Below are 27554 nucleotides of genomic sequence, written 5' to 3' on the forward strand. Positions count from 1 at the left end.
TTCTCCTAGCTATTTTGCAGGATTTGAACATAAACATCATAAATATACAGTGTTTTCTTGTAATTAATATTTATATTAAAATTCCTCTGTCTTAAGGTGCTTATTTTACTGTGCATAAGTATGGATTGAAGAAATGCACTTTGGTATGAACAACCTAAGATTTTAATATATGTCCAGAGCATGAGTCTGAATTTTGGAGCTCATTATGCGAAATGTACATATATAAAGGACATGGTGGTTTTATCTTCTTTTTCATCTAGGACACAGCATGATGGATACCCTTGCTGTGGCCTTACGTGTTGCAGAGGAAGCAGTGGAAGAAGCTATTTCTAAGGCAGAGACCTACAGTGACAGCCTGGTAAAAGTTCCCAAATAAAAAACGTATTGACTTAAATAGAACAATTATGCAGTGGCACAAAACCAAATATATATAAAAGAAAACATAAAGAAGTAGTGACTGTCTTATGCCATACCTAAAGAGCTGGGTGTGGGTTTTACAAACTTGTATGGTAGAAGCATGTTGCATTTCAGAAGGTGACATGCAATGTAAGCACATGTAATTTCTTCCCACAGTGCCAAGATGGCATACTGCCCATTTCCTGATCTATGCCATTTCTGTGGAAAGGCTGTTTTTATGTTATTTTAGCAACTACAGATATCCATTTCCATGCAGGACAAGCAGAACGAGGCTTGTTACTTGCAGGATCACAAGGAAGACCTCATAGAAGAGCTGGCTACAACCATAGTGCAGAAGGTACGGTGTCAGTTTTTTTCCCCTGACTTGCTTAATAGCTGAAGCACAATTCTTTAGTCTGGTGAGCTTTGTCTCTACTAATAGCAAAAAGTACAGAGTAAATTACAAGATGCAACTTCGCTAATAGCAAAAAGGATTACACCAATGTAGAAAGTACAGAGTAAATTACAAGATGCAACTTCAACTATCGCAGTACAGGCTTAATCAGCTATATCTGGCATAGAGATCAATTAAAAAATAAACTTAATCCAGTCCCTACACTGATCACCTGCACCCTCAGAGCTGAGAGATGCCCCTCTATCAGGTCTATTATATCCTTGCCTGGAAGCAGAGGCCCTTGCTCAGTGGAGTTTTACATCTGTAATTCACTTCCCAAAAGGCACAAAGTTTTCCACCATAAAGAAATGTGGCTCTTGACCATATCAACTCTACTAAACTCTGCATCTGCAACATATGCAAAGAAAACATCAATCATTAAAATACAGTTCTGTTACTGATGCTGTGAGAAAGACACCAAAAAACCCACAGAACCCTCTGTGTGTCAGATTTATGTGGCTTTTTCCAGAAAGTTTGTTCTTCTCCCTGCAAAGCTTGCAACTGGCACTCACACAGCACCAAAACGGAGGACTAGTGGGAGCAAATACCCCTTGAGTTTGTCTGGACAGTCTTGAAAAAGGCAAGACGAGCACCAAGAGAGTGCTGCTGAGCTCCTGTCATAAGCAAAGTAACCAGTCTGCTAAGTTGGTTCCTTTGGGATATGGCATTTCACAGTGTATGGATCACACACTGGAAAAGGAGCATGTTGTTTATAAGCTAGCAAGAAAAGCCAGAAGAGCAGCAGCTCTACGGAAAATAATCTGCCTTCTTTTTTAATAGGAATATTGGAAGATTAATTCTGCTAATAGGGTCAGTGATAGTCTAGAGCCTATCTCAGCCAAGCTTGAATTGCTACCACTTTTGTCAAAAGCTGCCTAACAAGATCTTTTATGCCACAAAACAATATTCTGTAGGTATTTTAAATCTGAGTCAGAAAAGTTGTGGAAATGAAGTGTAGCAAGACATAATCTGTCCGTGTAGGGAAAAAAATGTAGGGATATAGTGTAGGTAGTCTAAATGATTGTCTCTCTTAAGATAGTGTAGATTTAAAAAAACCAAACAGAAATAGTGCCTAGACACCTAAGACCTCTTTGTTTTCAGTAGAAATGTGTCTAGATGCCATGGGAGTCTTTAAAATTCTTCTCATAACTAGTATTCTATGTTTCTTTGCAAACATTCTTGTCTGAGAAAATACTTGTCAGATGCTGCAATTTTTTAAAGTGTTAGTGTAGGAAAAGCTTTCTTCGTTTATGTAATTCACTTCTGATGTTCCTACAGGCATTGATAATGATTTATTGTTTCAATGCTTATGCAATTACAAGCAGTGTGACTTCAGAGAAGAAATGCATGCAGGGTGTCAGAACCATCCTCACATGAACTGGAGCAAAAGCAAAGGGAAAAAGCAAAGGGAAACTCAAGTGTCCTTCCTGGACAGTTTGCCTTGAGATAGAGTGAATGAAGGTTTTTTCCATATGGGTCAGACAGTATTATCCAAGCAGCTTTTTTTTCCTCCCCTCCTACCTCACCATCCCCTTACCATGCAGATTATAAAGAAGCAGAAGAGCAAAACTGAGCAGGCTGAGAGTGACTTTGAATGGCTACCATCCAGGAGCAGTGGCCTGGCCTCTGTTGCTGTCTCAGATCAGAGCATGCTGACTTTTCCTGGGAGCCGCAGTGGGTCCTACACGTTATGGGTGAGTGACTTGGCACAACTATTGATGTTTTCTGCTGCACAAAACTGGGAGATTGAAATAATGGTTAAGTGTACTTACTGCCCAGAGTGGTATGTAGAGACTTGCCAAGAACAAGCATCAGAGCTGTGTGTGGACAAAGTGTGTCTCAGTGGAATGCTCTCCTTGCACACCATGGGCCATGGAAGTACATCACAGACAGTGTGTTGTATTGGTGAGTGTGTCTGGGGAGACTAAGTTTGTGATCTGGACAATCTCACTGTTTGATTTGAATGCTAATAGAACACAATGCATCAGTGTTTATTCCTTAAAGCAATTATTATGTTCATGTAGCTTTTATTTAGATTTTTGATGAATGCTGTATTTTCTTTTGCATGATGTTATATTTCTCTCATCTTTTTTTTTTCCATTGCCATCTTAAGGAAAACAGCTACTACTGACAACAAAAATGTAAACCCAGCTGTTGAGCAGCATTTATGTTTTACACTAAAGAGTATTTCCTCCTTCCTTCAGTTATTTCTCAGCACAGTACCTGCAAGTCTTGCTATAAAGCTGAAGAAAATCTGACAAGCTGCATTAGTAACATTTTAAGAAGAGCAGCAATGTTGAAGAAGAAAAATAAGCTGTAGGCTTGGACAGGCTGTTTCACAGTCCGAGAGGGAGGACAGTGACAGATGAGTTCCAGTGTCATATACCCACAGTGTCCCCCACTGAGCAGAACCACCAGAATTGAATGTGTGTTTTACCTTAGTTCCCAGCTCAGTTTGCTAGCTTATATTACCAATGAGAACAGATTTATGCCAGAATAGCTGAGATGCACAGCTTGTCCCCCAGCTATTTCCAACTTGAAGGCATAATGCCTTTGAGCTGCTGGTGTTAATCAAGTGATCACAAATCAGGGTTAAACACTTTGCTTTGGAGCTCCTAGCCAACCTGCCTGTGGAACGTAAGAGCTAGGAGGGGTAAGAGTTAATTTTGTGTTTGATTCAACTGTGGTTTCTTTCTGGTGTTTAAGAGCAGGACCTAGAGGAACATGCAGTTAAATCCTCAGTTATTACACCAGGAGCCTGTTGTTCTGCATTTGGAGAGTTCAGCTACAACTCAACACATTTTGAAATTCTATTCTGAAGCAACAAGTTTGAGTTCCAAAATTTTGCCAGAGGGAGACTCATTAGTTTGAGAAATAGTAGAAATGTCACACTAAGGTGAGAAAAGCTACAATATGCAGCTTCAAAACTTCAGCAGCCATCAGGCAATATGAGACATCCAAGTGTGTACAGTGCTTAAAAGGGACTTTCTGGCTCTTTATAGGGTCTTTCCACTGACCTGAACAAGTCCAGAGGAGTGCCACAAAGATGATGTGAGGGATGGAGCACCTCTCCTATGAAGAGAGGCTGAGAGAGTTGAGGCTGTTCAGCCTGGAGAAGAGAAGGCTCTGGGGAGCCCTTGTCGTGGCCTTCCAGTACCTGAAGGGGCTACAGGAAAGCTGGGGAGGGACTGTTTATAAGGATGTTTAGTGATAGGACAAGGGGTAATGGTTTTAAACTGGAAGAGGATAAATTAGGTTAGACATTAAGAAGAAATTCTTTACTGCAAGGGTGGTGAAACACTGGAACAGTTGCCCAGGAGGTTGTGGATGCCCCGTCCCTGGAGGTGTTCAAGACCAGGTTGGATGGACCTTTGAGCAACCTGGTCTATCAGGAGGTGTCCCTGCCCATGCAGGACTGTTGGAACTAGATGATCTTCAAGGTCCATTCCAGCCCAAACCATTCTACAATTCTATGATTTTGGTCCACCTTTTGGTCCAGTTGTCTTCCCACTGTGTTAAGGAACATGAATTAATTTTGCTATCTTGTCTGGATTCTCTCTTCCCTCCCATAAATTTACTTTCTGCCTTTAGCTTTGCTATGGTTGTTTTGTGGTTTTCTTTTGTCCTTTGAAGTGCACATTCATCTCAGCAGCAGCAGTGGAACAACCCAAATTCCTTTTCCTGAGCTTGCATTTCATTCAACTTTGCTTTCATTCAGCTACCAATGGTGAGCATGCATCTGTCAGCAGATTTGGAGGAGTAAACTTCATTAGTTTCTCCTCTGCATATAATTTGAGAAAGTTGCCTTTTCTGACATAGAATTACAATACTGTTTTTCTTTCCAAAACAAAGCCTAGCTTCTATGGAAGCTAGCAGAGAGAACCTATGACTACATCCCCTCTGCAGGCAAAGCTCCTCACTCCCTCCCAGGTTGATTTTTTAATTCTTAGGTCTAAGCTTGTAGCATCAAATCTTCATGGGCTTCAAAGTCATAAATGAAGTTTTCTGTATTTCCTAACTGATGACATAATGTTGACTGAAAAAAGCCAAAGTCTGGATTTCTAGACACATCCTACCACTGACCTGTGTGTGTTGGTGTAATATGAGTAGACCCAGACTGAAACAAAAAAAACCCTTTCTTACTAGGACAAGCCACAGGTATCAAGGGGGCTCTTGCAACAGGTTTATTAGGGCTGATGTTCCTAGTGTAATCAAGGTACTTGTAGACAGTCTTTGTGACCACAACAACCCCAAAGGAAGGGAAAAAAAGAGAAAAGTGTGCCTTTTTTTTTCTATCAAAGCTACCCAAGTTTACTATTACTGGGTTAGAATTATATGCATGAACCTGTTTCCAAAAAGGAGTATTGTAGTAAAGCTGTGTCTGTTTAAGACTTCCTTTCTTGCCCAGCAAACAAATTAGTACTTGAAGCAAGCAGAAGCAGGATAGATGAAATCAAAATAAGGGAAAAATGTAGTTTACAGAAAGACAGACATGCAGAGGAAAGGGAAGTAAGGATAGCAAATCTTAAGGCAGTTAGGATCTCATAATTTAAAACTGGAAATTCATCTTAGAGCAAATATCTTTATTTGTCTTCTCTGTAGAGGATAATAATATGTTTTTGTTAGCACAATAAAGCTAGTAACATTCAGTCAGCAATCCCAGATATAACTCTGTGGTTGTACCTGCCAAGCAATTTTTCTTTTAATTGCAGCTACTTGTGTGTAGCTCATCCAAATCAGCCAGAAAATTCCAGTGGGTTCTGGAAGCCATGCACTACCTCCCTGCTCATGCCTCTTCGTAGTATGAAGTAAATGCTTTATGCAGGGAACTCAAGCTGTGTGAGCTCAATCACAGTGCCAGGAGACAAACTGCTTGAGATCTGCTGGATTGGAGCAAAATCTATTGATCTTCACATTAAGGAACATACACACACAGTAGCTCCCTGAAATATATTGTTGATTGTTTAACTGCAGTACTTTGGGGTGGTAGTAGCTATAGATACTGTCGTTTCCCTCTTGATTTCTTTGAGATCCCTTGCTCATGCTAAAAATAGTGATACAAGGCTGAATATTTTATTTCCCCATCTCATAAAACGAGATGGATGGCACCATCTGTTTCTCAATGCCAATAAGTGAAGGCTGTACAATGTGGGGGTGGGAGAAGCTCACAGCAATGGGCGGATGCTTCTCTGCATCTCTCAGGGCATTTCCCTCCCATACGTCACTGCCAACGAGAGCAAATGACCAGTTGGCATGTTGTAGCCCATTTAAACATTGATGGAGTGCAGGCATCCTGGTGTGTTCCAAGCGCTGTATTAGTGGTCTTTATTTTGGAGCTAAAAGATGGCATATATAAACAGAAGCTCATACATAATTTATAATATATAAAACAGCTAGGGATATAGGCAAAAGGAGGATTTCATTAAATACACATTATGATGCACCTCAGGGGAGGCAGAACTTTACTGCTTAAGCTAATTATAAGGTCCACAGGGTACTGGTAGTTGTTTATTTTTTTCTTTTCTTTTGATGTGTTTTAAAAAGGAGGAAGGTTCCACAAGCCTGAGGTCCAACATTGTTTGTGAAATCCCAGAAGGTTTTCCAGGTGCTTTATGTCTTTTTAGGTTTGAACCAAACAAATATGTGAAGAAAACCTTTTTTGAGGAGGAATCCTGTTTGTCAGTCATGGTGGGAAAGCTGCTTCAGATGAGGGAGGCGTGACACTGGGAAGTTGATACCTACAGACATCAGTTCTTTCCTGTCAACAACTGTGTATCAGAAACATCATATTTATGTCTATTTAATAAAAGTGTCACATCATAGGGAAGATAGATCTTTTAGTTTTTGCACATGAGCTGGGATCAGAAGGTTGCACAGAGTGTTTTGCTGGGACCTACTTCCAATGAGGCAGGCATGCATTATCCAGAAACCCTTCACCTGAATCCTAATGGGTTACTTACTATATTGTTTCCTTCCAGAAGCAGCCAATTTCAGCACCATCTTCTCTGCACAGAATGGGAAAGAACAGTACACTTTGAGATGGAAGACACTTGGTGCTTTAGAAAATAATGGGTCTTTTTAAAAATAATATTAATTATTAAAAGATACAACTTTCTCCAAGTACTTTCCAGTTGAAAAATCTTACTGGCATCTGCTGACTTTGCAGGTGTAACATTGTAGTATTGCTACAAAAGTGATCTGGATGTCACATCAAGACAGCCCTGCCCACAGTAATCTGACTGACTTCCCTCTTTCCCCTGCAGTAGATGGATTGGATACAACTGCTGTTGCAATTCTGACTCAGCAATTAGTAACGATTTAAGGCTTCAGGCGGCTAAAAAATCAGTGCAAGGCTAAACATGACAGCGTTGTCCTTTTGAAGTTGTTTGTGTAGTTTTAATTTGTTTGGCATGTAGATCTAGCAGAAGATTGCTGATTCTTGGTTTCATGCATGTGACAAACATCTCAGATTACAATTTTGGTTGCTAGATATATGATCAAGCCCATGCAGGTCTAAATTCAGCTGAATTACACTTCCTGCCAGCAAACCAAGATAGATTTTAAGGTATGAGAGAGAGTAGAAGAGAAGACAGAGAAGGGTGGTCATTCTATAATGTTATTTTCAAAAAAATGTAGATCATATGTTGTTCTTTCAGCTTTATTTTGTTTTTAAGATGTTATCCTAATACACTGCAGGGTATCACAAAGCTTTTGAGGACCAACTTAAAACCTATGATGATCAGAGCTGAGCTGCCTGAAAAATCTTACTTTATTTTTACATTAAATCAGAGTGTATATTGTCACAGTGAGAAGCAAATAAACACAGAATGCTTAAGGCTTCCTCTGTCAAGTGGGTGTTTGAGTAGGAGATTCTGTGATGGGTGAGTGCACTGCTGAGCACAACTTTGGAGACAGGGGTCAGAATGGGACAGGAAAGATTGCATGGGACACTGAGCAACCTACAAATTAATGGAAACAAAGCAATCCTGTTCAGGAAAGAGTATTCTCTTGGGAAAAACTCAATTGAGTTTATGTGTGAGGCTGCAATTAGCTTGAGATGAAAATGCTATCTTGCCTCTTTCCACTACCCCGTTGTACTCAAGCACTCTCCCAGTGGTGTACAGTAGTAGCAACTTAGAATCATATTGCCCTTTTCCAGAACAGGGATCTGGCCTTTGGGATTGTTCAGCTTGCTCATCTGTAAATAATATAGTAATACTGTCATCACAGGACAGTAACTGAGCTCTCAGTATCTTCAAATGAAAGGTGTTATGCAACTGGAGAGTGTCTGCACTATTTGATTTTTTAGACAGATGTAATAGAATATTCCAAGTTCCGAAGGAGGGAAAAAGAATGGGTCATGGAGGCACATATGAGAAATAGTAACAGCTAAGTGAACAAGGATATCTATTTAGATTACAGTTCCATTGGTACGTTCCTGTCAAAGCATGTAAAAAATGATTTACCACAGATTTTTATAGGCTTGTTCACATAAATCCATTACATTGATTGAACAGTGCTATTTTATGCTCCTAGCACTTTCCTAAATTGTTAGTCTCATAAGTACAATAAAATTATGTTTATGTTCATCTTCTGGAACCAATATTTAAATATCCTTTATTACTAGCTTGCAAATCCCTTGCCACCAAAGGAATAGCATTTTTATATGTGGGGCCTGCTTACTATTTGGGGGAGGGGAAAGTCCCTAAAACACTATGGATTATCCTTCTGTGTGGTGGTGTGTAAAGCTACTTGCATGCTCAGCAGCTTGTTAGGGAATAACCTCCTGCCTCTCTACCCTTGCATTCCATCTCTGAATCCTCAAGGTCAACTAATCCAAGCTGAATACAAATAAATGCACACCCAAATGTGGTTCTACATATTATTACGCAACTGTGCAACTCATACTGCTGACAGACCCATTCCCAATTAACTGAGTGTTTTAATTGTACTCTTTCTAAAGGAACAATGCTTTTAAGGGGATGGGCTGCCTTAGAGGCCAGCAGAAGGATGTTAAACTCCCCTAAAGAGCAACCAGGCTATGTCTGTCAGTAGTGCACATCAAGCCCGTTTGCTGGAAGGACTGATTCTGTTAGGCTTTTCCAGGAGAGGGAGCAGCCAGCTTTCTCCCAGCCTGCTATTCAAGGATTTGCCCTGTTGGCTGGGATATCCTAACCAGAGTTTAGGTCAGAAAATTAAGGAGGGGAGGGTGCTTTAATTTTTTTCAATCGAGTGTGAAAATCTCCCATTCATCTGCCTGTTCTTGCCCTTCTTCAGAAGCCATAGGGTTGTTAGCAGATATTTTGCCATATACCAGATTAACTAAGGAACAGATGCTTGAAACCCTTGGTATTTCACTCCCACTGCTAAATGTCTGGACTGCATACATTTGAGCAGAGACGAAAATCTCTTTCAGGGATAAATAGGCTGTGGCAGAGTGGCACCGTTTGCCAGCTCCTACTGCGTCCTTCTTCTTGGTGTGGGAGTTTCCTTACCAAAGGATGTATTAGCTGTTGATGCTTAGGGATTGCTACTGTATTTGCTTGGGTGGGTGGGACCTGCTGGTTCTGTCTGTGTATTTATTGTATCCATAGAGCACAGATGAACACTAGGCAAGGGTTTTTGCTGCACTGCCAGCAGGCATAGCTGTAGAATTTTTGTGTGGCAGATAAGGTTGCATGTAAGTCTTACATGTTTGAGCTGTCAATTCTAGGCTGCTTACCTGAATAAACAAGGTAGTCTTCAAAGCCCAACTTAACAGATGCTTGCACAGCACAGGACTCTGCTGTTCATATCTAGAAGTGCCTTCCCTGCCCTCAGCCCTCAGAGCTGCGTGAGGTCCCAGTGCCTGCAAGGGCTCCTGCCTTGGTGACCTCCTTCACCCTTGTGACACCTGGCAGTCTCATTCCCTCCTGACACTGGGAGAGTCCTTTATCTATTCAAAATTATTGCAGAATAAATTACAGTTTTACTAGTTAAAGCAGACTGACTAAGTAGGATGCAACAGGAGAGAAGTGAGGAGGAAAACTTGCAATCTTTTGAAGAGTTTAGTCAGTTGTTAGGGGATCTATTTTGAGAGACCACTTTGGCTTCTCCTTTGAAGAGGAATTACCCTTTATGACAATCTTTCAACTTTCGAGGAAGACTGTAGTGCAAAATCTGTGAATTATTTGTCTAAAGAATATGCATACATATAAACCAGTTATTAAAGGCAAATAACTTATAGATTATCAATTCAATATTCACAAGTGCGTTTTATAAAAGGTTGATTTTTATTTAGGTTACTTATTTTGCTTTTATTTATTCAGTGTTTGGAGGCATGGACTTGTAAGTTGCCATAGACAGTCAGAAGATGGAATGTTTCTATTTGTTAAGTCATAGGAAACATTTTATGTGGTTATTTGCTCATTCCTTCTTTAATTTTCAGAAAGCACTTTTTTTTTTTCCCCTTAAGGCCAGCAATGAAACAGGACTGTACATGCAAAAATTACTCCTTTTTAGCACTGGCCTAGTGCAAGATGAAGGCTAAGTTTACTCCATCCAGACATTGTAACTATGCAGCAGAAATCCCCTAAAGAGGGGTGAAAAAAACAAAGAGAACAATAATGTGTCTGGAATTTCTTTTTAAAACAAAAGTCTCACAGTAAATTCCAGTAGGCAGGATTTGGTGGAGAATGTATATAACTAAATTGTTTGGAAATATCTGTCAAGACTGCAACTCGATTCTTGAAAGCTGTGTCGTTCTGCACAGCAATCCAGTATGCAGAACGTACCTCCTACGGAGGAGAGTGTGCAGCTAAAATAGCAAATGACCTGTTTGGTTGCAGTGCCATCTGCTGATGTACTAATTTATTGCAGAAACTAACAGTTGCAGTACCTTTGTGTCTGACTGCAAACGTACAGGGCAGCCTTGTAATTCATCACAAATAAATACACCTAAAATAGCACCTGGCTGACAAGCTTTTTGGCTGAGGAACCAGAATTTCTGGTTAGAAAAGGTGGCTGGTAGCTTTAGCTGGGAGGGAAGGTTGTCTTGACCTCTCATATCTTTTTAAATCAGAACCAAACCTCCTACATTCCTGCCTCCTTTTGAAAATCTTACTTAGGCTGCTGTGTTACTTGGATACTTTTGGAAAATAAACTGGACTGGTTCTTCTGCCCTGAGATCTTGTTGCTGTCCAAGTTTGTAGGCAACTGGTAAAACTCAGGACCGTCATTTCTCCAAGTGGTAAATATCCCTTGTTCCAATGCAAACTGATCCAAGAGCCCATCAGGGCAGCTGGCCTTACCTCTAGGAATTCCCTGCATCCATTCACAGGGAAACTATGTGGAGCCCCAGCTGCTGGGAAGGCTTCTCAACTCCCTTCCCTTGTGTTCAGTTGTTTGCTTCCTATGCAAATGTCCACAATGGAAAAATATCCCCTGTGGCTCTAGGGATGGGCTGTTATCTCTGTGACAAAGGGAGGCATAAATGCAGAACTGCAATACATCCTTCTGCTGCCTGCCACAGGTAGGTGTGGCAACGAAGGCAGCACCAGGGACAGGTGTATGTGGGCTGTGGCCCGTGCTGTAGCCTCGGGCCTGTTAAGTTAGTGGTGCCAGCTGAGTTGAAGTTGATGCAAGTGTGCCAACCAAGGTTAGAGCTATTGCTATGTAACCTCACACCAAAGAACTAACTTTTTAATTTGCTCTTAATTGCTAAAGCAACAGAGGGAGGTCTTGAGTCATTTGCTTTTCAGATAGAGTCACTAGTCAGGCCAGTAATTGGAGATAAACTTGTGGACAAACATTTGCTTTTCTGCTCTGAAAAAAATGGTCATGTTTACGCCAATGTAGACTTACTTGTTCCCATGCCAGGATATGCTTCTGTCCTATTCCTACACCATTTCTACTATTATGAGTAGTATTATTTAATCCTACTATTGACAAGTCTTTTTCATATCATGATTGGTGTTACCAGTGATTTCTACTGCTATCAGGGGTGAATATTTACACTTTCCACTCATACTTGTCTGAGTGAAACACAATTCTACTATCTATCCTTTCATCCCTACCTAAAACTATCTTTCAGAAGAAAAAATAACCTAATCCTCTACTTGTATTTCTTCTTTTTCATTGGAGCATCATTATTAGAACACTGTCACTTCTTGATCATTTACATCTCTTCAGATGCAAGAACGACAGAAAACTGCAAAAGCAATGCTGAGGAGTGTTAGTTCAACAGCTTCTTCTAGTAGCATAATTTCATCCTTTCTCTGGATCTGAGTTCAGCGGTGCAGTCAAGCTATTTTAGCTTGTCATTACTCTACTTTTATTGAGCCTTCAGTGACATTGCACAGCGAGAAGAGGTGGTCCTTCTAGCAGAGCAGTCCAAGACAGATTTTATCAAAAATTCACATAAAGTGTAGAAAAAGGATGAGGATGGCCTCAAGCCAAGCTTTGTAGGCACCAAAAGCTTTTTGCCTTGCTGCATTTGGAAGGATTTTCCTTGGAATTCTGCATAATACCAATTTCCTGCTCTCCTCAGAGGCCGGGCAGAAGCTGTGGAGAACACTTCCCCCCCTGACCTGACCCAAAAGTTTCAGCACACAATTTAAAAGAATCATTTTGGTTTAGATAAGCTTGTTTGGATAAGCTTATTTGAGATCTGAGGCTGCTATATGACATGGGACCATGTCTACTTTGTTTTCTGTGCTTCCTTGTTTGTCAGTGCTTTTTCTCTATTGGGCCCTTCATGCCCATCTTCTCCTTTTTAAATCCTTCAAGCTGTTGTGTATCTTGTAGTCCTTTTGAAAGATCTGTCTGCCCTATGGTGTAGACATATCTGAGCTAGTTTTAGATGGCATAGACAGTGCTGGTAGCAGCGTCGCTGTGGAAGGGTGGGTCTGAGGGCAGCATTGCTCAACTCCTTAGAGGATTTCCCAGGCCCTAGCAAGTTCTGCATTGCCAGGTCTAAGCTGCTGGTGGGTCTGGGGTTATTTGAGAGTCAAGTGCAGATGCTGCCATCGCTGTGATGCAGCCTTTGCTGTGATGTTTGTGAAGTAGCGAGTGGGCAGTCGAGAAGCTGCCCTTTAAACAAAGCACCAGAAAAGCTCTCAGACCCACCGATTTTACATAATAAGACACAACATGTTACTTTCATTATCTCAGCCCAGGTTGTCATTAAACAGAAGACTTAAGTTTTTCCTGACTTTTTGCTTCTCCTTCCTGTGGGTCGGTACTTTAAGTAACAAAGGAAAACAGATACTAGTGATTAAACTGTAGGATAGGATATTCCTTCTTCTGGCTTCTTCAGCATCTCTCATCTTTTTGTGATTGTCATAGACATGGGAAAAAAAATTGCCCTGAGGGAATATTATTGATGCTGTGAAAAAAGTGACAGCCACAAAACTTACTGTTCTCTGCATGTTACAGCTTTAACATAAAGATATCAGAGGATATAGCAGACATGAACTGGACCTAGTTTATTATAAGAATGGGAAGTTCAGTATTTCTTACTTTACAACAAAGTGAAGTGAGCCACAGCACAGTTAAAATTTATCATAGTCTAGGCTGTAAATTTGTGGCACATTTCTTGTGCTGTCTATATATCCTGGCAGGATGAATTCAAAGAAAATTAGCAAATTCCTATAGCAAAACAATTTATCTACCTGTCTGTTTTGTGTTATTAACCCTTTTACAGGAGTTAAGGAGGATTCAGATGATCGGTTGAATCTAGTTTGAGGCTTGAAACAGCATAAATATACACTTGAAAAGTGGTTTGTGAAAGTGACTTATCTGAAAGATTCCCTGTAATGAAATTACACAGCACTATGAGCTTTTTTTTTGGCAGTTCATGTCACTGAGTTTGAAAGGAAACACTCCAAAGCACTCCTGTGTGGACAGGACTAACCAAGTTATATGGTCGTTGCAGTTACAGAAAATATTTTCTTCTAGGGCAATCATTCTGGCTTTTCCTCCAGAGTCCAGAAGCCAAACTGAACTTGGTGCTTGGTTGTGTTTCCTTTTATTGAATCTCTTATATAATCACACTGCTGAGCCAAGGATACAGGAAGATTTGCAGTTAATTAAATCTTCTGGCATGGTACACACAACCCACACAGGAGCATTTCAGATGGGAGGAGGTGAAGTCAGAAAAGTGGTGTAAGTGTTGCTTTCAAGCCAGCAGGACTCCTAGCATGCTTATGCTCTCCTGGGAATTGAAGGAACTTGAAAATAGGTGAAAGTCAAGTTATCCTTTTCCTTGTCTGCACCAGTGCAAAGCAGACCTCTGATGCAGGGAAAGACTGGCCCTTTTGAGATTAGCAGTTTTAGTTAATTATTTCTAATTTGAACATCAGTTAAAATGTACAAAGATTTGAGAGTGCCCACTTGCTCTGCATAAAGAAGCTGAGCCATAAGTATGCCACTGAAAGCATACTTCTTCGAGAAATCCTGACCTGTACAGGCTGTCTTTGCTACAGAGTCTGTTATGAAGGCCAAGACAAAGGTTTTGGGTAGTAAAAGGTTATAGGGAAAAAGCTAACTGTCATTTGAAAAGCTATTATAGAGTCATAGAATTATTTGTGTTGGAAGGGACTTGAAGATCATCTTGTTCCAACCCCTCTACATGGACACCTTCCACTAGACTAGGTTGCTCAAAAACCCATCCTTGAAGACCTCTAGGGAAGGAGCTTCCACAGCCTCCCTGGGCAATCTATTCCAGTGCCTCACTACCCTTGCAGTAAATAATTTCTTCCTAATGTCGAACCTAAATCTATAGTCTTCCAGTTTAAAACCATAAGCCCTCATTCTATCACTACAAGCTCTTGTAAAAAGCCCCTCCCCAGCTTTCCTGTAGCCCCTTCAGATACTGGAAGGTCGCTATAAGGTCTCCCCAGAGCCTTCTCTTCTCCAGGCTGAACAACCCCAACTCCCTCTGCCTGTCTTCATAGGAGAGCTGCTCCAGCCCTTGGATTATCTCTGTGGCCCTCCTCTGGATGCACTCCAGGAGCTCCACATCCTTCCTGTGATCTCACCATTCAAGCTGTCTAAGCACACACTGACATCAAAAGCAAAGTTCTTAATTTAAAAAAACAATTGTGCTGCAGCAAAATAGTGCCAGCCAGATGTTAAAACTTGACTCAAGTTGCTGCAGCCTTGTTTCTAGAATTATACATGTGATTTGATACATAAGAGTAAATTCTCCTGAAATCAGGGGATGCTGCCAACTTTTCACTTTTTTTTTCTTTTTTTAATCTGGCCAAATTTAAATGTGACTTCTGTAACTGACTCCAGTGCCTAGGTCAAAACTAAAGTATCTGATCTATTTATGCAGATCCAAAGGAAAATTCCTTCACCTCACTAGTAGTCAGGGCTCATGAATAATTACAAAAGTATGTTACCTCATTTTGTCTTGAAGTGTGACCCTCCTAGAAACAGATAATGTGCAATTGTAGGCTGTGTTGACTTCATTAGCAAGACTGCATAAAACTGCCCAGCAAATTGTGTGATGTATATGTCCTAGCAAACAAAAGAATTGTGCATTACAACCAGTTGAGTTACACATCTATTTTGGGGGAACAGGCTGTTTGTTTGCATTTTTAACATTTTTAATTTCTGCAAATTGTTACACCAGATGGCTTGTTGAGCCAACAATAGATCATCATGTCTCACCACAGTGGGATCTCTTTCTGGCTAGTTTGAGTCGAAGCAGTTAGATAATAGTCCTCACCAAAAGCATCCTGAACATCTTCACCTTAGCTATTTATTTCCACCTCATCTGTGGTAGTATAAGCAATATCCTTTCTCCTTGCATAGCATCAGAAATGCACACAAATAAAGAATCTAGACCTGAAGCAATTATTTTTAGTGCATTAGATTCCATTTTCTGGATGCTGGCAGATCCCACACTTCCATGGGTAATGAACTACTCATACTAGTTATGGCAAAGAGTTTGATAATGAAGTCTTTCTATTTTTAAGTTATGCTCTTTGATTTTTATTCCCACAGAGGTCTCAGTCTGCATTTTCCCTGGCTAGTGAAGATTTGCCCAGTAAAGGACTAGACCCTGCATCGTCTGTGACTGAAGCTCTTTGGAGGCAGCAAAAAGGACAATTCAGGAAACAGAAGGAACGCAAACTCTCTGCATTACCAAGCTGGAAAAGTGTGGACAGGCTAAATGAAACAAGTAAATATTTCTAGTACGAATATGATTCTTCTTTTGGTACTCACTCATATGTGGAATAAATACAGCTGAAAGGAAGGAACCTCTGCAGGAAATTTCTGCTGACCTCAGTGCTTGCAAAGATAGCTATTTGGTGGTGTGTCATGATTTCATTGTTTATCTTGCCATTGTATTTTTTCCAAGGAAAGATTAAAACTTTGAGCCTCTATGGTGTTGATTTTGGACTGTTAGGATATATTAGGCATCTAATTTGGATACGTTCCAGAGCTTTTAGGACACAAGAGCCCAACGATCCTTCTTTGGCACCTAGTTATTTGCCTTCCAGTTGAAGGAGTTTGCAGTTGCCCACAGACTCCCTTCTGTTGCACAAGTTAACTGTTCATTAGTAATATAATATAAATATAAAATAATTCACATTTAGGATTCCCCCTTGGACCTTTATTTTCAACTCTGATGCATTCACCAATGTGCAGGGTTCTGTGCATCCCTACTAACCAGGTATAGGTTTGAATATGGATTGTGAGTATCTCCCTAAGTAATTTCTGAATCAGCACCCTGGGATAGAATACAATTCCTTGCTCTCTCAGGTGGTTCCTGCTCTTTGGGAGAATCCCATTTCCACTGCCTCTCTTGGGGTGCCTGTAGTGTTCAAGAGGCTAAAAGATAGCACCAGACAACTGCTGCACAGAAGCACAGAGCCTGGTTAGTTTTCACAGCTGCATGAGGCTGAACTGTTTTACTGCAGCAGAGCTCCAGGTGAGGGGAACAGCAGAAGTAACATCTGCTGCTTTTGTCCTCCCATTAGAGTCTGCTTGTTCTGCTGCTTCTCTTGTAACAGCTGTATAGCCCGTCTGACCCCTATAGCAAATTGTCTCATTAAACTAAACAAGCAGAAAAGGAGGGCTATGAGGATGATTAAAGGACTGGAACACCTGCCTTATGAGGAAGGGCTGAGAGACCTGGGGCTTTTCAGTCTAGAGAGGAGAAGACGGAGAGGGGATCTAATTAATGTCTATAAACACACGAGGGCTGGGCATCAAGAAGGCAGGGACAAGCTCTTTTCACTTTTACCCTGTGATAGGACGAGGGACAATGAATTCAAACTCGAGCACAAGAAGTTCCACCTCAACTTGAGGAGGAACTTCTTTACTGTGAGAGTTACAGAGCACTGGAAGAGGTTGTGGAGTCTCCTTCTCTGGAGACTTTCAAGACCTGTCTGGAGGCCTTTCTGAGTGAAAGGGTTGGACTCAATGATCTTTGGAGGTCCCTTCCAACCCCTAACATTCTGTGATTCTGTGATTCTCTTTTGTAGGGTGAGTTTACTGGTGCCCTCACTCCCCCAGCTGGCTCACTAGGTGCTGGCAAGCAGAAGCAGCCAGTGTGTGTAGTGTGGACCAGGGATGGGGGCTGCCCACAATTCAGTCTGTTTATCTGTAATGCCAGCTGATATCCTCAGATATTTTTACTCAAAATTTAGATTCATTTTTACTCAAAAATTAGACAGTGTCAGTACCCCACCCCCCCCAAGAAAGAAAGTGATAGTAAAGGAGAACTAAAATCTGACTTTACTAAGTATGCATCACTTTGTGGACTGCTCATTCAGCACCCTGTCAGAAGTGTTGTTCTCCTTGGCATTTTAGTGGCAGGCCTATTTTCAGTAAAGCAGTTAAAGTTGGGTGCTTAAATTTAAGAACCCACTTCAATCTCATTGAATTCAACTGTTGAGTGATTTGGTACTTAACAATTGCTTAACCACCCCAGAATGACAAACTGACCCAGTTTCCTTTCAGGTGCTCTACTCAGAAGATTTGTTCTGCTTCTTTCATCTAAGAAACACGTTTATGATGAAATCGTGGTGCTGGCTGAGCTTATAGTTAATACCTGAGTGTGCTAATTTGTGTAAATAGGATACCACCTATGTAGTAGTAAGAAGCTCTGTATTAGAACCCAGGAAACTACAGAAATCTCAACCAAGAGTTTGGAGTGACACAATCAGTGAGCTTTTTAGTCATGTAGCCAAAAAGCAGATCTCAATTCATTTTGATTACATTTTACACTGGTTTAAATCATGACTCAAGAGCCAAATAATGAATTAGCTTTTTCCCCTTTACCAGTAGCTTCACAATGAGTCTTCTTAAATCTATTTTCATTTTCAAATGGATAAATGATAGTGTATACCCAAAGAATTGTGTGCAAAATCCATTCACTCAAGTAAATGAATGGAAAATCAGGAAGGGAGCATTTGACAGTACTTTAAGCTGGCATAAAACTGAGTCAGCTTTCTGAATATGAAACTCTCAGTGGTTTCCTTTCTACCCTGCTTACCATCTAAGACGTAATCAACTACAGTCCTGTCGTTTCTTCAGTTAACTGAGGATGTTTGACCCATTCTTACATGTTGCTGATAAAAAAAAAATAAGAGGATGAGGGTTGGGAGATAAAAATGCAATGATGTGGCTACTCTACTGCATTACCTGTGTGTAAGCTGGTGCAGATGAATTCAGTTCCTGTTAGAGATTTGCATCTTGCAGAGCTGTTTGCTTTGCTGGAAGGATGATGTTTATAAGGAAAGGTACTTTTCCTCTCAAGAGAATTGTATAATTAGATCAGTGAGCACAGCTGGAAAAAGTGAAAAAGGAGAACTTCCTTATGCTTGATAGCTTGTGGTTTGTTTAGGTTTGGTTTGGTTTGGTTTTTTTCCTCTCCAAAATCAGCTGTTACAATAAAGAGTTATTAGTTCTCCCTATAAACCTGAATTCAGTTATATGCTCAGCTGGTCACTGCTACAAGAAAGCTATTACTATTTTTATTTCTTTTTAAGCAAGAGTAAGATTTACATCAGTGAGGTGTTTTCTCAAGTTCTCAATTGGCATGACATTTAGGAAGTGAAAACAAGCCAGAAGGACTCAAATGAGTAACAAATACAAAACCTGTTATTAATCTTGCATAGGACCTAACTTAATTGTTTCTTTTTTGTGGGGGTGTTTTGTTGGTAGCAATGCACCACATATTTTCTTTCTTTTTTTCTTTTTAACTAAGCACACCTTCTTACTTACATTCTTTAAGAACAATTCCAGAGAAAAAGTAGTTTTCCTTATCTCCAAGTATTTGTACTCCTGTAATGCAAGATGCTAGAGTACTATATACAGTGCTGTCCGTATTTTACTGCTTCCATTTTAAAATAGTGATGTTCTGTTTACAGTTTAAGAAAACTATTAGTTTATAGTAAGTACTTCTGCAGTTTTCTGGAAATGGCAAATTTGAACTCATGGAAGAAGTCAGTAAGGCTGAAAAATTCATTCAGCAGGCTGAGATTACTGTGTAAATCCATGGCATTATGTATTTATTCAGCTACTGTGGAAGGTAGAGTCATCACACATTCACATTTACCATGAAAGGACTTCCCAAGTTCAACTGAAAACAGAATCAAAATTTAGAAGAAATGAAATTCTGTGATTTATACAGCACTTTTTGACCATATTTGTTGCATTTTTTTAAAAATTTCTGTCAGGGTTGTAAAATATACTCTGAAAATGTCTAAGAATACATGAGCAGCAATGCTTGAGTCAGGCGAAAAATTAATGTAGTCTGGGATACGTCAACGGCAGCAATGATAACCATAAACAAGAGCCTATAAAAGATTAGGACTCAAGTGGTTTTCATGCTGCTCCTGAATTGGCTCTGAACTGCTAGAACTTTAAGCTTAATGACTGCCTCAGTTAGAAGGGTTTTTCTGTGTCTAGTAAACCTCAGTGGACTTCTCTTCCATGTCCATAGCCATTTCTGGTTTATCTCTGATGAATTTCTAGCATCTGTAACACCCTTAGGCAAGAAGCTTCACAGGTCTGGTGCCCATTGCATCCCACTTGTTTTGAACCTTGATTTCACAAGTTTCACTTGATGTTCTCTAGTAGTTAGGTTGGAAGAGATTCCCCCATTTCTTGTAGCCTGTATTCTCTCAGTCTTCTCTCCTCTAGATGGCAGAGCTCTGGCTTACTTTATCGTTCCTTGAATGGAAGATGTTTCAGAACATGTTGTAACCTTTGTTGCTCTTCTCTGACCCTTTTTCCATCTTTCCAGTTTGAGATGGGGGACCAGAACTGCACAAAGAGTCAGACATTTGCAAAACACAAGTTTTATACATGTCTCAGTACTAGTGTTCTCTCAACCTATCCGAGTAATTATTTTAGAGAAAAGCTTTGGTCCAAGTATTCTCACATTCTAAATAGTCATCGCTAGGACTTCAAGTGGTGCCTTCTGATGAAAAGTCCAGCAGCATAGCTCACAACATGAGAGAATTCACGAAGCAGCACCACTTGCATTTGTTCACTGGTTTTGTTGAACACTCCAGTTTGTGGCCAGTTGATTGCAAACTGGCAAGGAAAATGAACCTTCCAACACTGCGACCACGTAGCAATAATTGTTCTTGTTTCGTTTTCATAGATCCGCCTTCTGTTTTCCAAAGCACGGATGGAAACTGGGTGGCTTTGCAGAATGTCACTTTGCCTCGTCCTCGAATGCTTGCCAAACCAAAGAGTCAAGTGTTTGAAGCTTTGGAGAATGAATCCAGTATCGTGTCTGCCTATGACGAGATGGGCTCAGACAGTGAGGATGACTATGACTGGAATGTGGCCTTGAACAAGCTGCGTCGGAGACCTCGGCAATTACCAGGCGATTTTTGTTACTCCAATTCCCAGTATGGTACTGAGTGGATTTATGGCAATGATCAGTACCAGGCAGTGACCTCCCCTTCCTCTGGGTTATACACCAATACTGAGACACTGTTCTCTGATTCTGAAACATCTTCAGTAAACTCTTCCCAGGAAGCTAAAGGACCTAGCAAACTTCTTTGGTTACAAAACAGGACTCAAAGTGATATGCCCAGAACAGAAAAAAAACATTTCCATGGAGAACTGGATGTGAATTTCAATCCCCAGGCAACCAGCTTGGAGTTTTCAGACAGCAGTGAGACTGAAGAAGTCTGTTATGATTTAGAAAAGAGATCAAGAAGGTGGAGGAAGAACAAAGCGATTTCTGAAGAATTACGTGAAGGAAAAAATCGCACAAAAACCAACAAGATGAATTTAAGTCAGGTAATTGTGTTTGAGTTTACTGAAAATAATCTCAAAAAGAGCTGGGCAAAACTAATTGAGCTGTACTGACAATGATATGTAAATGGTTAGTGGGAGGTGGAGTTTTGTGAGATTTATTCTCGTGCCTCATAACTGAGAAGAAGCAAAGGTAAAGTGTTACATATACCATGAGCAGGCTTTGCAACTTGCTCAAATGTGCCACTTCCATCAGATCAATGGCATTATTTGTTAATGCTGTAAGACACAGTACTCTTAAAAAAACAGGATTTGCCAACAGCTAGTAAATGTTGACTAATTACCGGTTTTGTTACATGGAGGGTTTTTTTAACTCCTTTGCTTTTGGAATAAGAAGTAACTCAAATGTCTGTTAATCTTCTGTGTCCTGTTTGCAAATGTCCTGATAAGACATAAAGCTAATGAGCAGCAGAAATTCAGAAAGAGCTGTTTTTGAAGTGTGGTATAAGTGATGTCTGCTTTTAATTGGGCACTTGATGATGAGTTCTGGTGTTTTAGGATGTTTACAAATTACTGCCATTTAAATAATTTGTCCTTTGATTAAAAAAAAAGAAAAGCAAACCAAACCATAACAACTCAAACTTGAAAGAGAGCAAAACACTCCAAAAAGCATTTATTTTAAACAGGTATAACCAGAAAGCAAAGCCATCTGTCTGGAGCTTGTCCAGGCCTAGGACTGATAGCTGTCCCCCTAAACTTTTTTAGCAGTACAAACACACTTCTTACTAATTACCCAGCTGGATGAGGACAATACTGACCCCTTGTCCAATTCCCTTTCCCATGTCCTACCCCTTTGAAATCCTTCAGCTGCATCATTGGTATAAGAGTAACAGTAAGCCTGAAGCAAGGAGCTAAGTTCTGTCTTCTCCCTATGCCTGTGACTTCTTGTTTGTTGCTCTCAGAGACACACAATGGAAATGAAAAAAGGCCCTTTCCTCTCTCCCTGCTCCAAATCTAGGGAGCTGTAAGCAGTAACATTCCAAAACAATTGTGGTAATTTCGTAACTCTAATGTGAATTTGTAATAAAGGCTAGGTATTTTTAAATCAAGAACCAGTACTTAGGTTAGGATAATGCTGTGGAATTTTTTTAAAATGGATTTTAGACTCAACACTGGAATGCTGGCTTTGTGACTGAGAGAGAATTCATTATATAAAGTCTGGAGCAACTCAGAAAGGGAAATGTGAGAATGGTTGTCAAGATGTGCTGTATTTGGGGAGAGTTTTTTGCCTCTTAATGACAGGCAGAAGAACAACCTCCTTTACTGGGTTGCCTGTAGAGATGCTGTAAACACAGTCATGAAGCAAGATATGAAAACGGTCCTGATAAAACCAAGATCCTAATGTAATAAATTCCTAATAACCTTATTGCTTAGATACCACAGAAGACTTGTATTCCTGTGGGAACTGAACTGGAAAGTGCAACATTGCTTTTAATGATGATTAGTTTTCAAATTGTAACTTTTTACAAGAAAGTGCAACTCAAACCACTAGTCTTTGACTGCTGTCATTATTATTAATAAGACGTTAATAATAATAATTAATAACAATATATTTATATTGGCTTTATTGATTCTGTGATTAACTTTCTGAGAGGAGAAGATGTTCCTTAGTGTAGTTGCAACTCTTATCTTTCTAATGGAAAATGAAGCAGCTTAATTGCTCCAAGTGAGGGCAGCGCCCTCATGATGAATTTGCGGTTTTGATCAGGAGACACCCCCCCTATTAATTCCAGCCCTCCTGCCCTACAGCCAGATCTGCTCCAAGCCAGCGCTGTGGGAATGCTGGTCGGAATGCTGGTCGCCACGGGATGGCGCTTGGGATGTAGTTATTGAAAACAGCTGCTGTGAAATTACACCGGCTCTGACTGAGAAACTGCCAGCAAATCCCAGTGTGTGTTCTCTTCTAAAAACTCTTGATCTTGATGTTTGGATTCCTGTATGAATGAAGCGCTCTCTCGGGGGTTTATAGTGTGACATGGGTTTGGTTCTGGAGCCTCCAAGCCAGTCCTTTGGTTGCTTGTTTTATTTTGGGACTTTATTTTGTTCTCTAGGATTATCAGCCATTTCCATGCAAGGATTTGGACAGTGTGAATGAGGAAAAGTGTATTTCCTAGTTAATTGTCTGCTAAAGGACTTAATGCTCGTGTTAGAAACACTTGGTTTTCCTATAGCAAGAGAGGGTTTGTGGCTGTGTTAGTCTGCCAGGCCCCCACTGAAGCTCTGTTTTCGGGTAAAGCCCTTTATTCTTTCTTGCAGATCTTAGTATTATCTGTTGCTGATAGATGCAAATGGGAATTTACACAGTGATATATAGGAACAGAAAGATGTCATTGAACTTACCAGATAGAGGCAAAGTGCAAACAGTAAAGAATAATTAAGTTTAAGGTAGCACCTATTAAATAAATAATAATAGTTCCTTTCAATGTATTTATTATTTTTCTATTGTTGTCATGGTATTTTTAAATCTGTTAATCCATGAAAGAGGTATCATCTCCTCACAAATAGTTCACTGCCACCATCTGAGCTCAACACAAAAGCCAGGCAGCCTACCAGTAATAGAAACCACTGAGCGTAGCATTGTAGGATGTCATTATCTCTGTGTGTAAGCAGCAACTAGCAGCTCTTGCAAATGTAAATACTCCACCTGCTCATTGTGGGGAGGTTGGGAAACAGACAGGTGGATAATAGACATACCTGGATCCAGCTGTAATAAAATCAGTAGTCTCAAGGCAAATCCTCCCCCAAGATACTATGTGTGTCCGTAGCACACGTTTAGCTACTGTGTAATAAAACCCTAGGGTTGCTACAGTAGCTCATGTCTTTTCCCTGTGCTGGGAAATACAGGAAAAATCTCTTTAAATGTCCTAGCCAGTTAGGAAAATTCTTCTATATTAAAGCAAAAGCTAGAATTGGAAACCTTCCAGTAACAGTGTTTTGTGTGGCTAAGGTAACATAGCAGCTTGCTGCTGCCAAAAGAGGAATACCTCCTTCCCATCTGCTTTCCTGCCTTCCCTCCACCTGCCTCCAGGGTGGTCCAGTATTTGGACCCTTCTGCTGACCCTACACAACTCATCGCAAATGGGTAAATAAATAAGAGGAAGGTGCAGGATGACTTTTGGCAGCACTAGATTGTTACATTATTTCACCTTGATTCATAAAATTACATCCTCCAGTGTTTTTATCCTGCTGAAGTGGGGCAACTTTGTGATACTGTCCTGTGAGGTCTTCCTCCAAAATACGTGGGAAGTCAGCTGGAGAGCTCTACAGAACTTCACTGAGCTTTGGGTAGAGGCTGTAGAGATCAAACTAAAAGGTGCCTGCTGAGTGTAGTCCTAGGAAGACTGTTATTTTTTCTTGATCAAGAGGAGTTGTGATTCTGCTGTTGTCAGTAGGGATTCTTTAAATGAACTGGTGGTGCTTTCCACAAGGGTATGTGTGTGTACCTGCTAAGCAGCTCTATGTAAGAAGCCTCCAGAGGAATCACACACATCTTCCTGCAAGAGGAACTTTGTCAGTACTTCATGGTACAGCAGTGAGGTGGAGATATGGGAAAACCTGGCCCTCTGGACTGCCAGCCTCCCTCACTGCTCCACTAAATTTTATACATATGTTTGTCAGCTTATTTAAACAAGAACAGCAAACTTCTGTCTTTGCACACTTGATCTGCTCAAATATCTGCATAGAATGGGATTTTCTTCTCTTCCTTGCAGACTCAGCCCCAGGGTAATCCATACTCTTCCTGCCTAGACACTGCTAGAGGAAGCATACAGCCCTGGTGCAGAGGTGTCAGAGCTCACTAAGCAAGTCTTGTAACCCTAAACCACATGTTTGGGTAGACAAGAGTAGGTTTTTGGAGGCACCTATTAATTAAACGGAAGTAACTCAGGTAAAGAGGGATTATAGTAATTAGCTTAGACTAGATACATAACTATAAACAGCTCAAGTTTAATGAGACATATCTGAACTAAACTGTATTTTCCTAAAATGCAAATGCACAATTTAGCCATGCTTTCTATCATGTAAATCCCATAAATTGTGATTGTTTCTTTCATGGGTACGAATCGATCAGCTAATTGATTCAGCAACAACCTTCAGATATTTTTTTATAGTAGTAGTGATATGTGAGTATTTTTCATTAGCAGATTGTTGGGTGGGGGTTGTAATGAGTTGTTGAGTGACAGGCATAATATATCTGGAAAAAAAATCTCTTGTTACAATTTGAGGAAGCACCATTATTATAAATACAGATTTTTTATTTAAAAGGTGAAGTGACACCAATCTTCTAAGTGCACTTAAAAGCCTATTGTAAATTATTACAAAATTAAAGTGGAACCACACTGATTGGAATCTTGTTCTCAGTCTTACTCAGAACAGTTTCTAGGTTCATTTAGCATAAAAAACCCCTTTTTATTCTGCAAAAGCTGATTATTTGGGAATAGAATAAATTTCAACATAAGCCTGTGGTTCCCCTTCTATTATAGTTAGTCACATACCTTCAAATCCTAATTTTCCCAAAGGCTCTTCTGTATCCTGAAGGTGAGCTGTAAAGCAGTAATTTAGTTGAATAATTGATTCCAAGATAACTGTGAGCAAAAGTTGTCCAGAAAGCTTTGATATTCCTAGACACGAAATAATGTGGTTTACTGTATGAGAGATGAGGACTGACATTATGAACATGATGTGTCAATCCATTAAGAGCAGTTTGGCAGGTAGGGTTTGTAAAAGAGTTGCCAGAGTTATTATTTCCCATGAGCGCTGGAGGTAATATATCCATCCATAAATATTGCTGCTGCTGCAAAGCAAATCTCCTGTTTGTGTATTTTCAAATGATGGTAAAAAGAACACAGCTTTTAGTGTCTCCAGCAGGGTCTGGAGACTGCCTGCCTGTCACAGTAGAAGAGCATAAGACAAACAGGTATAACTTCCTACCTGAGAATTGCTCCTAATCATCCTCTTAGACCTGCTGCAGTATGCCTGCTGCTTCTTGTAGACGGGAAGCTCGACATGAGCCGCCAGTGTGTGCTGGAGCCCAGAGAGCCAAACACATCCTGGGCTGCATCAAAAGAAGTGTGGCCAGCAGGGCCAGGGAGCCCCTCTGCTCTGCTCTGGTGAGACCCCACCTGGAGCACTGTGTACAGCTCTGGTGCCCTCAGCACAGGAAAGACATGGAGCTGTTGGAGAGGGTCCAGAGAAGGGCCACCAAGATGATCAAAGGGCTGGAGCACCTCTGCTATGAAGACAGGCTGAGAGAGTTGGGGCTGTTCAGCCTGGAGAAGAGAAGGCTCCAAGGAGACCTTATAGTGGGCTTCCAGTACTTGAAAGGGGCTTCAGGAAAGCTGGGGAGGGGTTTTTCATCAGGGAAGATAGTCTGATAGGACAAGGGGTAATGGTTTTAAACTGAGAGAGGGGAGATTTAGGTTAGACATCAGGAAGAAATTCTTCACCAGGAGGGTAGTAAGGTACTGGAATAGGTTGCCCAGGGAGGTTGTTGATGCCCCATTCTTGGAGCTTTTTAAGGCCAGGTTGGACAAGGTTTTGTGCAATCAGATCTAGTGGTGGGGTTCCCTGCTCATGGCAGGGGGGTTGAAACTTGATCTTTAGGGTCTCTTCCAACCTTAAGGATTCTATAACTCTATGATTCTGGGTCCTGGGCTGCATTCCTTATAGCCTCCTTCCGGGTGTTTTTGTCATGATTATTCTCCATTTCAAATAACTCACCACTTTTAAAACCATCTAAATCCAGCTTACTTTATGCACTTGACTGAAGCACTGTAAAGTGCCGGATTATTCTAAGCTCTCTGTTAGCAGTCAGGAGAGAGAGAAGAGCATTTCCAGAATGCAACTAATGCTATAGGTGGAGCAGGTTGCTCTGGGAGATGCATGTTTTTCTCCATGTACTGTAGTGGAAACCAGGGAAAATTAGGTCTTAATCAGCACAGATCCATAAAATAAGTTGTTATGGATCTGAACAGTACATTTTGGACTAACATCAGGTATTTTCAGATTTCCTGCAAGGCTGACCAAAAAAAAATGTTTCCACATTATTAAATGCTTTGAAGGCATCCTGCTAAACAGTCTTGCAAAAGGGATTTTGCTTTTCTTTTGTTCAGCCTCCAAAGTAAGGCACTTGTCATGGTTGAGTCTGTGACACCCACCGTACTTAACTGAGCACCTTCAATAGTCTTTAAGAAAAACAGGGATACTGCTCAAGACTAGCAGGCAGGGAGCTTGAATGTGGCAGAACTGCCACGTCACAAGTTACTTCATTCCTACACTTCACTTTCTTTCTTCCTGCATCATGCCTGGAAGTGATGGCGATGCGGGGCTGTGAATGGGAAATGCCAGTTAGGCTTTCATTTCAGTAGTTGTACACAGGTACATTGATGATTTTAATAATTCCTTTTTACATAAAACAAAAGTAAGCAGGAAT

The 27554-nt window shown here is 40.6% G+C and overlaps 1 protein-coding gene across 1 annotated transcript in view; it reads left to right on the forward strand.

The window, feature by feature from the left end:
* MYRIP (myosin VIIA and Rab interacting protein) overlaps positions 1–27554 on the forward strand; it is a 119266-nt gene that overhangs the window by 69634 nt on the left and 22078 nt on the right. The window contains exons 4-9 of the mRNA XM_009994092.1: positions 261–358; positions 674–754; positions 2395–2544; positions 15842–16019; positions 20460–21077; positions 24888–24928. Of these exons, the coding sequence (XP_009992394.1) occupies positions 261–358; positions 674–754; positions 2395–2544; positions 15842–16019; positions 20460–21077; positions 24888–24928 (1166 nt within the window). The remainder of the gene's footprint in view (positions 1–260; positions 359–673; positions 755–2394; positions 2545–15841; positions 16020–20459; positions 21078–24887; positions 24929–27554) is intronic.

Source organism: Chaetura pelagica, unplaced genomic scaffold, assembly GCF_000747805.2.
Source record: "Chaetura pelagica isolate M959 unplaced genomic scaffold, ChaPel_1.0 scaffold642, whole genome shotgun sequence".
NCBI lineage: Eukaryota > Metazoa > Chordata > Aves > Apodiformes > Apodidae > Chaetura > Chaetura pelagica.